At 41.4% G+C, this 15,507-nt stretch overlaps 1 protein-coding gene across 4 annotated transcripts in view; it reads right to left on the bottom strand.

Moving 5' to 3' along the window:
* Nucleotides 1-9,638: 9,638 nt before the first annotated feature.
* The window catches only part of LOC126953872 (N-acetyllactosaminide beta-1,6-N-acetylglucosaminyl-transferase), a 109,426-nt gene continuing 103,557 nt past the window's right edge, over nucleotides 9,639-15,507 (bottom strand). For all 4 annotated transcript variants that reach the window (XM_050789593.1, XM_050789592.1, XM_050789594.1 and 1 more), the window contains one exon: nucleotides 9,639-12,558. In XM_050789593.1, coding sequence (XP_050645550.1) covers nucleotides 12,368-12,558 — 191 coding nt within the window. In that variant the 3' untranslated portion in view covers nucleotides 9,639-12,367. The remainder of the gene's footprint in view (nucleotides 12,559-15,507) is intronic.

Raw genomic sequence — 15,507 nt, 5'->3', positions numbered from 1 at the left:
TGAGGCTTGGAAGCCTCTGCCTAGATTTCAGAGGATGTATGGAAAAGCCCGGATGTTCAAGCAGAAGCCTGCTGCAGGGGTGGAGCCCTCATGGAGAACCTCTAATAGGGGAGTGCAGAAGAGAAATGTGGGGTTGGAGCCCCCACACAAAGTCCCCACTGAAGCACTGACTAGTGAAGCTATGAGAAGAGGGTCACCATCCTTCAGACTCCAGAATAGTAAATCTACCAGGAGCTTGCACCCTGCACCTGAAAAATCTGCAGGCACTCAATGCCAGCCCATGAGAGCAGTTGCAGGGCCCAAACCCTTTTAAGTCATAGAGGCAGAGCTGACCAAGGCTTTGGGAGCCCACACCTTGTACCAGTGTGCCCTGGATGTGAGACATGGAATCAAGGGAAGTTATTCTGGAGCCTTAAGATTTAATGACTGCCCTGCTGGGTTTCAGAGTTGTGTGGGGCCTATAGCCCTTTTCTTTTGGTTGATTTCTCCCTTTTGGAACAGGGGTATTTACCCAATGCCATTGTAATCTGGGAAGTAACTAATTTGTTTTTTATTTTACAGGCTCATAGGTAGAAGGGACTTGCCTTGTCTCAGATGAGACTTTGGACTTCGAACTTTTGAGTTAATACTGGCATGAGTTAAGACTTTGAGGTAACTGTTGAGAAGGAATAATTGTATTTTGCAATGTAAGGACATGAAATTTGGGGGGCCAGAGGTAGAATGATATGGTTTGGATTTGTGTCCCCACCAAACCTCATGTTGAATTGTAATCCCCAGTGTTGGAAGTGGGGGCCTGGTGGGAGGTGATTGGATCATGGGGGCAGAGTTCTCATGAATTATTTACACCATCCCTTTGGTGCTGCTTTAATGATAGTGAGTGAGTTATCGTGAGATCTGGTTGTTTAAAAGTGTGCGGCACCTCCCTGCTCTTTCTCTTCCTCCTACTCTGGCCACATGAAGTGCCTCACTCCCTCTTTGCCTTCCACCATGATTGGAAGCTCCCTGAGGCATCCCCAGAAACAGAAGCCACTATGCCTCCCATACAGCCTGCAGAAGCAGGAGTCAATTAAACCTCTTTTCTTTATAAATTACCCAGTCTCAAGTATTTCTTTATAGCAGTGTGAGAATGGACTAGTACACCTATATTACAAAGTTTAATCCTCACAGCCCCTCTATGAGGTATTATCATCTTCCATTTTACGAGGAGATGAAGAGCTATGAGAGTAACTTTCATGTCCAAATCACACAACTACCAAGCGATAGCAGAAATCAAGCCAGAGTCTTTCTGATACCACAGGACATGCTTTTGTTTTACCTCCTGTGGGATGAGAAACTATACAACCAAGCATAACTTTCACTGTTCAAGTTTTCTTTTTTGTTTGTTTTTTTGTTTGTTTGTTTTTTTAAGTTGAATCACTCTGAGTAAAGATTGAGAAATTCACATATATAAGGAGGCATGTTTCTCTCCACAGAGGGGTGTATGAATGTGTGGGTGATGTTTCTTGACTCTGGCCTATGTAGCCAAAAATGCTAAGTAAGTATAATGGCGAGCTGTTTCTATATATGGGTATTTGGTTTCAAACAGTCTCAACCCAGGAGATATAAACACTAAACGTTTCCCCCCAACAATCATGGTCCCCAAATGTGTTTTCTTAATCTTCCTCTCTTTCTCTATAGCAGATTTCCCAACAGCACATTGAGCAGATTCCATAACTTTCAAGTAACCTTCTTCAGTGATGAAAAATCCACCCTCTTTTCAGTTCCAGTCTCATTTCCATTCAATGCTGCTTCTCCTCCTGGATGGAGGAAAGCTGCATGTAGTAGAGGCAAGGTCTGCTCCTTGACTCGCACTTACCCTCCCTCACCCTGAGTGGGTAGCATTGGGGGTTTAGGGACATGTGGTCTCCCTCAGAGATGTTCCCGACTTTTCTCTTCTCAGGAACAAATGAATATTTGAGTAATCTGGCTGCTCACAAGGCACTTTGTTGGTTGTGGCTACTTGTCTTTCCCACCACAACTGGCTATGGATAACCACTGCATGGCAGGTCACCAGCATGCTCTCTCTTGGGTGTGTATCCTTGGCAGAACCCAGCAGCCTCTATACTGTCCAAGTTCTCTGACATGGGATGTCAGGACCTGGCTCAAACTCTCCCACAACTGACTACTGGGTAGTCTTCCGGGCAGGCTGCAAGCCCCTCTCTGTATAATTAGGGCAGAACTGATCAAGTCCAGTTTCCTTCCATTGTGTTCCCTGGAGCCAGGGGAACCTCACATGACTTTGTCATACCAAACAGTTGCTGCTTCTCTCTCTCCATTTTGCCATCTCTCTGCCCTGCCAACTTTATCTAGCTCATCTTCCTTGCTCACCTACATGAAGTGCAGTACTGTCATTTCATTCCTTGGGTGAAGATCTAGCTAGAGTAGCAGATGCCGGTCTTCCCTTTCTGCACACTCTTTTTTTTCAAGTTATTCTCCTGATTCCCTAACTTGGCTGGAGGTCGTAGGTTGGGGGACAGGGCTAGCCTTCTCGTTAGGCTGATAATTCACATTTAGGATGATGATCTTTCATCCTCTTCGGACTGAGACTTATACTGAGGAAGAAGAAATGTTTAGAGCAGGGATCAACAGACGACAGCCCCGGGCTGTAGATAAAGTTTTATTGGAACACAGCCATGTTCACAGTTTGTCTATGACCCTAATGGCCTTAGAACAATTACAACAGAAACTGCTGTAACTGCAGTTCTCTATGCAACAGAAACTGTGTGATCCACAAAGCCTAAAATATTTACTGTGTCCCTTTACAGAAAAAGTTTGCTTGTCTCTGGGTTAGAGAATTATGGTTGATTTAATAAGGTTGGTTTTGCTATCTCTCAGTAATCCCTAGTGGGGATGTCCAACTCCATTTATGTGGAACTTAACTTTTCTTTGACCTCAGTTCTATCTGTTGTCATTAATTTCAATATGCTATAACAATGGCTTAGGCACATTTTCACACACACACAAACACACACACACTCATTTGAAGTTTGTCTCTTTGCTTGATAGTTTGTTCTTTGGTTCATAGATTGAAGTCACTTATTTCAATAATATTAATCAAAGTATTTATATCCAAGTTTCAGTATGAGTTTCAGTGGGAGAGAGGAGGGGATGCATAGGAACGATTTCACATTCCATTGCTGAAGAAACTTATAATTCATGAGATCTCTGAGTAACAAAGAACTAACCCTTGGCTTTGTGAGTAGTCTTCATTGTGTGGTTGTTTTCTATTTCATTAATTTCTGCTTTCTTTGTAATTTCTGCTCTTTTACTTTCTTGGGGTTTATTTATTTTTATTTATTTATATATTTTTTGAGACAGGGTCTTGCTGTGCGCCCAGGCTGGAGTGCGGTAGAGCTATCACAGCTCATCGCAGCCTTGACCTCTTGGGGCTCAAGAGGTTGTTGGACTTGGTGCAAAAACTCAATCCATGTTAGTGGTCTCGTACACATTTTATTTAATATATATGCACACATATACATATATAACATACACACGCATGTATATATTCATGAATTCTTATTTTATTTACTGAATTACAGTCTGTTACTGTCATCGTTCATTTTGATGCTAAAGTGTTCCAGATTTTGCTTATAGGAGTCCCTTCAAGGGGATTCCTGTGCCTTTTGACACGTTCTCCTTAATCTTTGAGCACTACTCTACTTTCGGGAGCAATAATATGTTCCAGGCTCTTCTTAACCTTTCCCTGTACAAGCGCTGGAACCAGCTTTTACCCAAAGGAACCCTTAAGGATTGGCTGAACTTTTGCTAAAACCAGGGAACACGATGGTGAAGGCAAGTCCTAACGTCCAGTCACAGCTTTTGTGATCACTTGCAGATGGCAAAACTGCAGTCTGAAAATGTCTCTTCGGTCAAGAGGAAAAGCCCTCACCCCCACTTCTGGTGACCTATATTACCGCGCCCTGTTTTATTTTCTTCACAGCACTTAATGACTATCTAAAATTACCTTGTTGGTTGGTATAGTTTGTAATTTCCCTATCAATCTCCAATTCGAATATAAAGGATCTTTTTTCCTTCTTAATTAATAGAGACTAATCAGGAGAGATCATGTTTAATTTACTTCAAGGAACAGAACCAGTGACAAATACTAAGGATAGATCATTCAGAATCCTTTACATCCTTTTGCAAGAAAACAAAATACAAAGTGGTCTTTGAAATTTACAAAGATAGTTTTGTAATGAGTTCTACCAGGGCAAGATTTTGTCTCTGTTAATCTTCAACAGTCAGCCAAGTGCCTGGCAGGTAGGAGGAGGTGCTTAAGTATTTGCAAGTAAACAAAAACAAATGCATGGCTTTATACATATGTGAGTCAAATATTCCAAACAAAGCTTTAAAAGGATAAAATGGGATGGGCACGGTGGCTCACGCCTGTAATCCTAGCACTTTGGGAGGCTGAGGTGGGCGGATCACGGGGTCAGGAGTTCGAGACCAGCCTGGCCAACATAGTGAAATCCCGTCTCTACTAAAAATACAAAAAATTAGCCAGGCGTGGTGGTGGGCACCTGTAATCCCAGCTACTGAGGAGCCTGAGGCAGGAGAATGGCTTGAACCCAGGAGGCAGAGGTTGCAGTGAGCCGAGATTGCACCACTGCACTCCAACCTGGATGACAGAGCAAGACTCTAACTCAAAAAAAAAAAAAAAGGAGAAAATGATGCCAAATAAAAAAGCGACCCCTTTGTAATGTGCTTAACTGGAATCAGCTGTTCCTTATGAGGACCTGTCAGTCTTAACACATAGCTATATACCAAGAATGTGAACCTGGCAGTTTGTTAAAGACATAAAAGAACAAATGGAATATTCCTGCTCAAAAATCCTATGAAAACACAATGCTAGGTTTTTACCTCCATTTTATATTTGCGGAAATTTTTCAAATAACCTTTCCTCCAATTCCCACCATTCCTTAGCAAAGTTTCTCAGTCACATATCCAGATAGAAAAGCTTCCATGCATACTAACACCAGGACACCAGTGTTTTAGTAAGTTTCCTCCCTTTTCAAGTCTGTCTCTAGCAGCCTATATTGTACTCAAGTCACTGTGCTTTCAAAAGAATCTCATGCTGTTAACCGTGGTTGCTCTTTAAACCATTCCTTTTCCACTGGGTCATCGCTGATAAGCAGTCCAGCTACCGGAAAGTCTAACTTGAATACTTTCTGCTGGGTTCTCTTTGAAAGCCACTGTGTGAATGCTAATTACACCATTACCTCAGCTCACTGGCTCAGGGTATGTGGAAGGAGCTCACCAAAAGTGTTAAGCACCAGAGGTTAAAAGCACAGACATGGCAGGAATCAGTGGTTTTCCTCCTGTTTAAGACTCATTAAACCTACTTAGGAAAATCCTGAGAAAATGAATCTGAATCTTGGTTTTCTAGCCAGTGATTTATTTGTAAGATACAAGTCCTGTTGTCATTAAGGGAGGAGTCCACCCTCATACTGTCTTATGCCCAATTTCTGCCTCCAAAGAAAGAAGTAAAAACTAAAAGGCAGAAATGAAATCCTCAAGCAGACAGCCAGGCACCACACCCTGGGCCTGGGAGTTAAAGATTGACCCCTGACCTAATTGGTTATGTTATCTTAGATTACAGACATTGTATAGATAAGCACTGTGAAAATCCTTGTCCTGTTCTGTTCCGATCTAATTACTGGTGCATGCAGCCCCCAGTCAAGTACCTGCTGCTTGCTCAATCGATCATGACCCCCTCAACTGGACTGCCTTAGAGTTGTGAGCTCTTAAAAGGGATAGGAATTGCTCACTTGGGGAGCTCAGCTCTTGAGACAGTAGTCTTGCCGATGCTCCCAGTTGAATAAACCGCTTCCTTCTTTAACTCAGTGTCTGAGGGGTTTTGTCTGCAGCTTGTCCTGCTACATCATTACCACACATCTGCTTTCTTCTCCACCGTCTTCTAAGGGATGCGACCATGGACTTGCTCTCTCTCTCTTCCATCCTCTTCTTCCATCTCATTTTCATAGTCTGGAATAGAGAATTTTCTTTTCCATATGTCAGCCTGTTTAGCTGCTGTAACAAAATAGCATAAGCTGGGTGGCGTAGAAACAACAGAAATTTGTCTCTTACAGTTCAAGATGCCAGCAGATGTAGTGTCTGGTGAATCCAACTTCTTAGTTCTTAGATTACACCTTCATGCTCTGTTGTCACATGATGGAAGGAGGTGGCTCTCTGGGGACTCCTTTATAAGGCCAGTAATCCAAACACCCCAAAGTCCCCACCTGCTAATACTGTCACCTTGGTGATAAGGTTTCAGAATATTAATTTGGAGGCAGGGCATGAATATTCAGTCTATACCACCATAGTACAATTTTCACCAGGAGATATCACTTGAGACCAATCCCTTGCTGTCATTTGGTCTACTCTGATATCTCTACATATTATTGGGACTCACCTTACCCATCTCGTCTGTCCTGTGCAAAGGTAAATGGCAGCTGTTACCAACTCTCGACACACAGCAAACATAGAATTAAAAACACAGCAAAACTGATTTTGATAATAGAGCTTTGTTTCTGTAAGATGCTGACATAAGGAGAAACTGAGTTAAAGATCGAGAACTCTGTAATGTTTTTATAACTTTTCTCTAAGTCTAAAATTATTTCAAAATTAAGCTTTTTTAAAAAAGCCCTCTAAAACCTTCATTTTTGCCTGGCTTACAGCCAATGGCCTGAACTTGAAACCATTTACTTTAACTAACCCGGCGTTAACTTTTTCAGTGACTTCTCCTAATATCCTGAGTCCTCCATCACATTACTCCCTGGGCTCATTTCTGCAGTCTGATACTTGATGTTGAATGTCAGTTTTTGAGTCCTGTCTTTCTTTCTCAGGTATTCTTTTGGATTGTTCTTCCAGCCCGTCTCCTATAGCCCCCCAGATCCTTCCCGAGATGCAGGTTGGGCTTCCTGGGCTCAAACAGGATTGTCGAGGTTGACCTTCCATTCGGCCACTGTGGATTCCCACCACTTTCAGAGCTTGTAGGTGTTCCTCATGGAAAGGTGAGCAGAGTCAGCTTCACCCACGTCCTCCTCCTCTCAAAGACATCGTAGTTCCAAGGTCAGAAGTCAGCCCTTGGAGGTTGTCCACTTATGTGTTTTCCAATTGGCTTGACCCCTGAATCCCTAAACCATCCCATCCAGTAGAGGGAAAAGTTACAATAGACACCTTCCAGCTCAGGCATTTGTGTTCCCAAGCTCCAACTGTGTGGCTCTCTGTTTAAATGGATCCCTGCTCCAATCTCTTGCTTGGCATACGCCACTGTACTCAATTCTAGCTGTTCAAAAAAAAAAAAGGCAGGGGCAGTAAACTTTTTCCTTACCTTTTGAATTAATATGTGGGGAAAAAAATTAAAAACAGCAACACATTGTCACTCATAATTATATCAGTCAACAAAAAAGAGATAGAAACTGGGATTTAAAAAATTAGAATCATAACATTTATATTTATTTTCTGCTATTGTAATTCTTAACTCAATAAAAGGTATCTACTAAAAAGCTATATCAAATCTCCAACAACAGTAATTCAACGTGCTTTTTAATGTTGGAAACAACACAAGGAAAGTTGCTACCACTGCTACTAGTTAAAATTGCATTATGGGCAGGTGCAGTGGCTCACGACTATAATCCCAGCATTTTAGGAGTCCAAGGTGGGAGGATCGCTAGAGACCAGGAGTTTGAGACCAGCCTGGAAAATATCGTGAGACTCCCATCTCTCCAAAAATTAATAAAAAAATTAGCCGGGCATGGTGGTACACGCCTATAGTCCTAGCTACTTGGGAGGCTGATATGGGAGGATCACTTGAGCCCAGGAGTTTGAGGCTGAAGTGAGCCACGATCATGCCACTGCGCTCCATCCTGGGTGACAGAGCAAGACTTAGTCTCTCTTAAAAAAAAAAGTCTAAAACAGCGAGTTGCAAAGATATATTATTTCTCTTATTTATATAATCAATTCATTTTGAAAAAATATGCCACATATCTATGTGTTTATGGTATTCCCACTGTATATACAAGCACATACATGTAACTGAAGTTTGCCTCTATAACTGTGCTGTCCAATGGTAGCCACTAGTCACATGTGGTTTTCTAAATTAATTAAACCTGGCCAGGTGCAGTGGCTCACACCTGTAATCCCAGCACTTTGGGAGGCTGAGGCAGGTGGATCACCTGAGATCAGGAGTTCGAGACCAGCCTGGATAACATGGCAAAATCCCCTCTCTACTAAAAACACAACAGTTAGCCGGGCGTGGTGGCATGCACCTGTAGTCCCAACTACTCAGGAGACTGAGGCAGGAGAATTGCTTGAACTTGGAGGTGGAGGTTGCAGTGAGCCGAGATCGCGCCATTGCACTCCAGCCTGGGTGACAGAGTGAGACTCCATCTCAAAGAAAAAAAAAAATTAAAATGAAAGCTAAATAAAATGTAAAAGAATATTTCCCAGTCATACTAGCTGCATTTCAAGAGCTCAATAGCTTGTGTGAGTGGCAATTATATTGGGCAGTGCAGATGTAGAACATTTTTATCATTGCAGAAATTCTACTGGACAGCACTGGTATAGATTACATCAGTACACTGAGAAAGTATTTAAGAAGATATACCAGATATGACCAGGTGTGGTAGCTCAAGCCTGTAGTCCAGCACTTTGGGAGGCTGAGGCAGGTGGACCACTTGAGCCCAGGAGTTTGAGATGAGGCAGGATAACATGGCAAAACCCATCTCTACAAAAAATACAAAAATTAGCCAGGTGCGATGGCGCATGCTTGTGGTCCCAGCTACTTGGGAGGCTGAGATGGGAGGATCACCTGAGCCCAGGAGGTTGAGGCTGCAGTGAGCCATGACTGTGCCACTGCACTCTAGCCTGGTTGACAGAGTGACTCTGTCTCAGAAAAACAAAAACCAAAAAAGCAAATAAGTGATTACATCTGGAGAAAGTAGTGCACTTTCTATTCTATATTCTTCATTATTTCCATGTTTATGAGCATGTATGTATTTACTATTATAGTTTAAAATGTTTTTCACTTTAGTTTTAAAATATTTTTATTTGGAAAAAATATGATGGATAAGATGTCCTTTAAATGATTTTTTTATTTTTTATTTTTAGTATTGATCATTTTCCATGTGTCTGTTAGAGGCAATATTTAGCAAACTTACAACTGAAATGCTGCTCAAAAACGTTGGCACTTGATCAGTAATTATGGTAATATTAACATAAAACTTTTTCCTAATTAATATCTTGATTTTTTCAAATGAATAATAAAGGCAGGTAAATAATAAGTTAACCTATTCCTGTCTCAAATTTTAAGAACAGTTGTACCCTTACCCCCCCCCCCCAAAAAAAAGGTTATACCCAATTCAAATGACACTGATCTTCTATTGCGTCCTCTTCTCTCTATCACTCCCAGTTACTCTCCCCAACACCCCACAATGGGAAAGTGTAATGATTTTTCAGTGGATGGATGTTTCTTAGACAGGTATGCATGTATGTATGAATGTAAATTTTGCTTAATACCAGGAGAATTGCCTTTTTAGACATACCCTTTGGTGGATTTTTAACCAATTGTCATATAAAAATACACAGTATCCCCAAAGTGGAAAACAATATATTAATTTATTCCCAAGAAAACAAAACACGGAACCTCATCGAAAACAAACATCAGATACAGTAGTTTCAGGGCATTCTCATGGCTGTCAGAAATCCACTAGCCCAAACACCATGCTTTTCCAACATTAAAGTGTTTAAGACATAAGAGAGATGACCAACAACATGCATGTAAACATCAATTCCAGAAAGATTTCTCGTTCTACATGAGAAACATCCAGTGTAAAAAACGTTTCTTCTTCTCAGGTGCTGTCATTGAAATAAGTTGAAAAGAGACAATTTTTAAATTTCACTGCTGACCCTGAGTGCACTCCCTATCCCCCCACCTATTTTGTTTTGAGACAAAGTCTCGCTCTGTCACCCAGGCTGGAGTGCAGTGGGGCGCTCTCAGTTCACTGCAACCTCCACCTCCTGGGTTCAAGCGATTCTCATGCCTCAGCCTGCCAAATAGGCACATGCCACTAAGCCCAGCTAGTTTATATATTTTTTTAGTAGAGATAGGGTTTCACCATATTGGCCAGGCTGGTCTGGAACTCCTGGCATCAAGTGATCCACCTGCCTCGGCCTCCCAAACTGTTGGGATTACAGGCGTGAGCCACCGCGCCTGGCCCAAGCCAGAGCTCTTATAAGGGGACTCATCCCATCATGAGGATCCCACACTCGTGACTTCATCTAAACTTCCCTTACCAAAGTCCCCATCTCAAATACCATCACATTGAGGGTTAGGGCTCCAACACATGAATTTTGCGGGGACACAGTCCCATCTATAGCAATGGTAATTTGTGCTTGGAGCCCACTCTGGCCACCTTAGCGGGGCTGGCCTCTCTACATGTGGCCTTTGAGGGTTGCTTATGTGACCAGCCTTCCCTATTCCTTAACTCTTTACCACCCAAAACAATTCCATTTTTTTCAGTAGCAAGAAAAAAGGTTTTACTTAAAAGTCATTCCCTTTAAATATGATTAACATTCAACAGGCACAGTTATAGAAAAAAAATAAAATTGTTCATTAAATGTGTCATCCATTGTAGTAACTGCTTTTTGTTAGAATAAATAAATATTTAGAAACTCAACGGTTTAGTATTACAGGAGTAGTAAAGTAGACTTCACATTTTTTCTGAGCTGACAGGAGTTCTTCTCAATATTAACACTGAGACCATTCTTAAAATCTACCCTCTCTGGTATACTAAATATGGCTTTATTTCACCTTCTCTCAGTAAATCCACCTCAGGAAATGAACCGAGAAGACTAGTAACAGAGTCCTAATTCTCACACGGAGAAATTGTTCCCTGGTGCTATTACCTTTCTAAGCCTCAGTTACTTCATCTGCAAAATGGGAGTAATTATATAAGGTCCTCAGAAGACTGTTGTGAGGTTTGAATGAAATTAGATACATAAAGGAATACCAGAATGGCTGGAACACAACAGGCCCTCTCTCCGTCTCCTCCTTTCTCCCTCTCTGTTGAATAATCTCTGATTTAACCCTTAATTTGTAATTACTGATCTCCTGGGTCTGGTATCATGCTACACAGCCCTGTGCGTTCCTGTATTAAACTACAATCACTCTGCAAGATTCTCCAGAGGAGGCTTTCCGGTGTTGACATTATTGCCAAGATTTTTAGAGTGAAAAAGCTCTTGTGTTTCCTTTTTGTTTCAGTACATGTCCTGTGCATAAGAGACACTCAAGAAATGTTTATTGAATGTAGGCTGAATGAATGGATGGATGGATGGATGAGGGATAAATAACAGAGATGCTCATCTACAATTGAAGGCTCTTAAAAATCGAGCCACTACTATCAGTACCAGGCATTGTAAAGCTACTCAGAGCATACTATAGTTCAATTAAAAGCTTCACAGGATAGAATTTGGTCTCTATTTTGCAAGTAAGAGAATATCAGGGAGAGGGGGGAGTCACAGAAGAGGAAAGTGTTCCAGACTTCAGACTAGATCTATGTGATAGCACCTCTCTTGAATGCATATCTCCATTCTTGCAAGGACTTTTTAGTGTTCTCAATGGAAGACATGACATAGCGACCAGCCTACATTCTGGCATATAAGAGAGAAATGTTCTATTTCCCCGAGGTCCTTTTACTGAAGCAACAGACAGTGAATTCTGTCTTAAAGCATATCCTGTTTCTTGTTAATGACTTTATACTATATACAGAGATTTGGCCATGAGTAAACCAAAAATGCTAGTGTTGAAACTCAGAAACAAGATCTATTCTCCATTCAGGTAGCTTATGTTTTAAAGGAAATTGGTGAATTACCCAGAAAGCTGTTTCAGTATCTGTCTGGTTGAGCACAGTGGTGACAGTTAATGTGTTATAAAAGATTCCTTCTTCAAAGAAACCTAATTCTTAGTTTCTTAGATAGTATTATCTACAATTCTCTTTTTTATTGGAACATTCGAATATGAGTATCTGGTTCAAAGATCTGAGGTCATTTAAAATTATTGTTGATCCTAACAATAAACTAATATAAAGGTGAGCATCAAGAAACAGCAAGACTAAAACTGGCCAAAGTGCCCAGATTGCTCTACCCAGCCATCCTGTTAGTGTATTTCACAGTGTCCAGTGGACATTTTAAGTATAATTATTTGCCAGGTTCTGAAGCTATAAACGTCCTGAAACCATTAACATTACGAAGGCAAAAGTATCTCACAAAAACAGGCTCCTCTTCCCAACTGCCATTTCCCTTCAGTCATGAGTAGCTCATGAATAGCTCAAAAATACCAGCTGGGTTGTATCGCAGTTTCGCTCTGATTGAGGGTTCTTTCGCGATGCCTCAGTTCTAGGCATTCCACGGTAAGGGGGTAGGTATTAAGCTCAAACTTGTTAGCAAACAGGCTTGGTGAATTAACCAGCCACTTTAAGTCTCCATTTCCATAGATACAAATACCATGTACATAGTGGCCTGCAAAAGAAAGAACAAGAAACAGAGTCAAAACATGCTTGCTTTCAAAAGGGTGATGAACTTACAGAATACTAGAGGTACTCTCTGACTAACTACAACTGTGCCAATGCTACAGGATTCAAATGAAATATGATTGTGCAGTCTCAGCCCACAAAGAACTGGAACTCTATTTAGAAGAACAAGAGGTACAAATACGTTATTCGAAAAAAAAGAGAGTTAAATCATAGAAGGCATAAAATAACAGATGTTAATATTTTAATTGTTATGTTAATTACTGTTTATTATGTCAATATTAAAATTAAAATTGTGTTAGTAACATAATAGGTGTTACAAGGCCATTCATATACAGTAGTCCCCCCTTATCTGCAGTTTTGCTTTCTGAGGTTTCAGTTACCCGAGGTCAACCATGATCCAAAAATATTAAGATATTTTGAGAAAGAAAGAGAGCATATGACTTTTATTCCACACAACTTACTTTTATTCACATAACTTTTATTACAGCATATTGTTATAATTGTTCTATTTTATAATTAGTTATTATTGTTAACCTCTTACTATGCCTGTTTCAAAAATTAAACTTTATCATAGATATGCATGTACAGGGAAAAACAAAGTACATTTAGGGTTCCATACTGTCTGTGGTTTCAGGCATCCACTGAGGGTCTTGAAATGTATTCCCCGTGGATAAGGGAGGCCTACTGTATTACTAAATGAGAGTTACAGATGAGAAGTCCTACAGTGGTACAGGTGGAAGAGGTCTTTATGGATTGCATAGGGTACATCTTTTTCCTGAGTTCTAGGCTATCCAAGTGCCTACTTTATATCTCTGCCTAGATGTGTAATAAACCTCAGTGATGTAACATGTCAATATTGAATTTTTTTTTTGACCTCAATAGCTTTTGGGGTGGGGACTTTCTGGGAGAGGCGGTTTTGTTAGGAATAGGTTAGAAACAAGAATAGTAGGAAGTTGCAATCATTTTCCAGAGATTCCTCTGGGCACATAGTAGGACAATTGCTGGTTGACCGACTTCACAGACTGAAGGGTTCTCATAAGTATGGACAGTCCTTAAAGATTTTTGAATAGAAGAATCAAATGATGAAACTGATTTTAGCAAGATTAATTTTGAAGTGTTTTGCAGGGTACATTAGAAACCAAGAGGCTGCAGTAGTAACAAACTGGAGAGCGCGTTCAAAGTTAATGTCTGTGATGAGTGAGAAAGGGACGATATTGAAGACGCTAGTACAGAAGGACAGACAGAATGTGGTGATTAATTCAGTGGGCTGGGAAGAAGCATAAGAGAGAGTGGAAGTCACTGGGGAAAAACGCCAGAATTGTAGGAAGTGAAAGAATGACCAGGCGGCGAGAACCGAAAACACAGGTCTTAAGCACGTGCTTAAGGAAATGGAAGTGAACAAGGAAAGAACCTTTCGGCCTGGAGAAAGCAGAGGGTTCATAAACAACTCGACGTCTTCAAGATAGGGGAAATGGGTACACGCTTTGGAGAGAAGGAAAAGAGGTAGCAGGAAGGGAGAGGCTGAGAATGCAAAAGGGTAAGGGTCCGAGAGAGGGGCCCACAGATAGCTGAGACCATAGCTGGTGGCCTTTGTTGGGAGGATGGGTGACTTTTCCTCTTGAAACAGGAGGGAACAATGAGAGAATGTGTCCAAACCGCTCTAAGATGGTGGGACAGCATGACATGACAAGGGACTAGATGATGCATTTTGATCACATATCTTGAAAGTTCTTTTTCAAGTTGAAATGGTCGCTTTTGAGAATAGGAAAGACTGTTTTAGCATAACCTTGTGATATGGTTTGGCTGTGTACCCACCCAAATCTCATCTTGAACTGTAGCTCCCATAATTCCCACGTGTTGTGGGAGGGATGCAGTGGGAGATAAATGAATCATGGGGGGCGGTTCCCCCATACCGTTCTTGTGGTAGAGAATAAGTCTCATGAGATTTGATGGTTTTATAAGGGGCTTCCCCTTTTGCTTGTCTGTCATTCTCTTTTTCCTGCCACCAGTAAGATGTGCCTTTTGCCTTCTGCCAGGATTGTGAGGCCTCCCCAGCCATGTGGAACTATGAGTCCATCAAGCTTCTTTTTCTTTATAAATTACCCAGTCTTGGGTATGTCTTCATCAGCAGTGTGAAAACAGACTAAGACACCCTGGGAACTTAAAGGTGAGCAGGAAAGCTGAAAAAGTGTCCCTTAGGAAGGGCACTAGGAAAATAATGGGTAAACAAAACGATAAGTAGGTAGCTAGGAGGCCTAGCTGAAGTTAGGTGACAGGACCCAATGATGGGCGTGTCTTAAGAGAGTTCCACAACACCCTCCACCAATACTCTGCCTAGGGAAGTACAAATGGCAAAAAAGGCAGATGGTGGTAATGATTAGGGTTCGGAATCAGCCTTATAGGGTCAAAATGACAAAGGGACTGAAAATGTTGGTGAGGACATCTTGTAGTGGCTGATTACAATACCCGGGTCAGACAGGGAGTCCTCAGAAGGAAGTTCACAGAAGGAAAAAGCTCGAAATGTTCAATTCAAACAAAAACAACATGGTTTAGGTGTGGACATAAAACAGTGAACAAACTGGTCAAAAATCCTAGCTGTCTTGGAGTTTCTGCTCTGGGAATAAAGACAGTAAAATAAGTAGGATGTAAGTAGGTGAAGGAAACTAGTAGAGGTGACAAAGACATTGTAATCAGAGATGGGCACTCCAAGTTGAAGATCATTCTAAGTGCTAAGAGGCCTGATGAAGGTAATACAGGTTGGGTGTGGTGGCTCATGCCTGTAATCCCAGCACTTTGGGAGGCCGAGGCAGGTGGATCACGAGGTCAGGAGATCGAGACCAGTCTGGCCAACATGGTGAAACCCCGTCTCTACTAAAAATACAAAAATTAGCTGGGCGTGGTGGTGGGTGCCTGTAATCTCAGCTACTCAGGAGGC

The sequence above is a fragment of the Macaca thibetana genome, chromosome 4 (genome assembly GCF_024542745.1).
Source record: "Macaca thibetana thibetana isolate TM-01 chromosome 4, ASM2454274v1, whole genome shotgun sequence".
NCBI lineage: Eukaryota > Metazoa > Chordata > Mammalia > Primates > Cercopithecidae > Macaca > Macaca thibetana.
The sequence above is the reverse complement of the archived record's forward strand: the minus strand, read 5'-3'. Positions and strand labels throughout refer to the sequence as shown.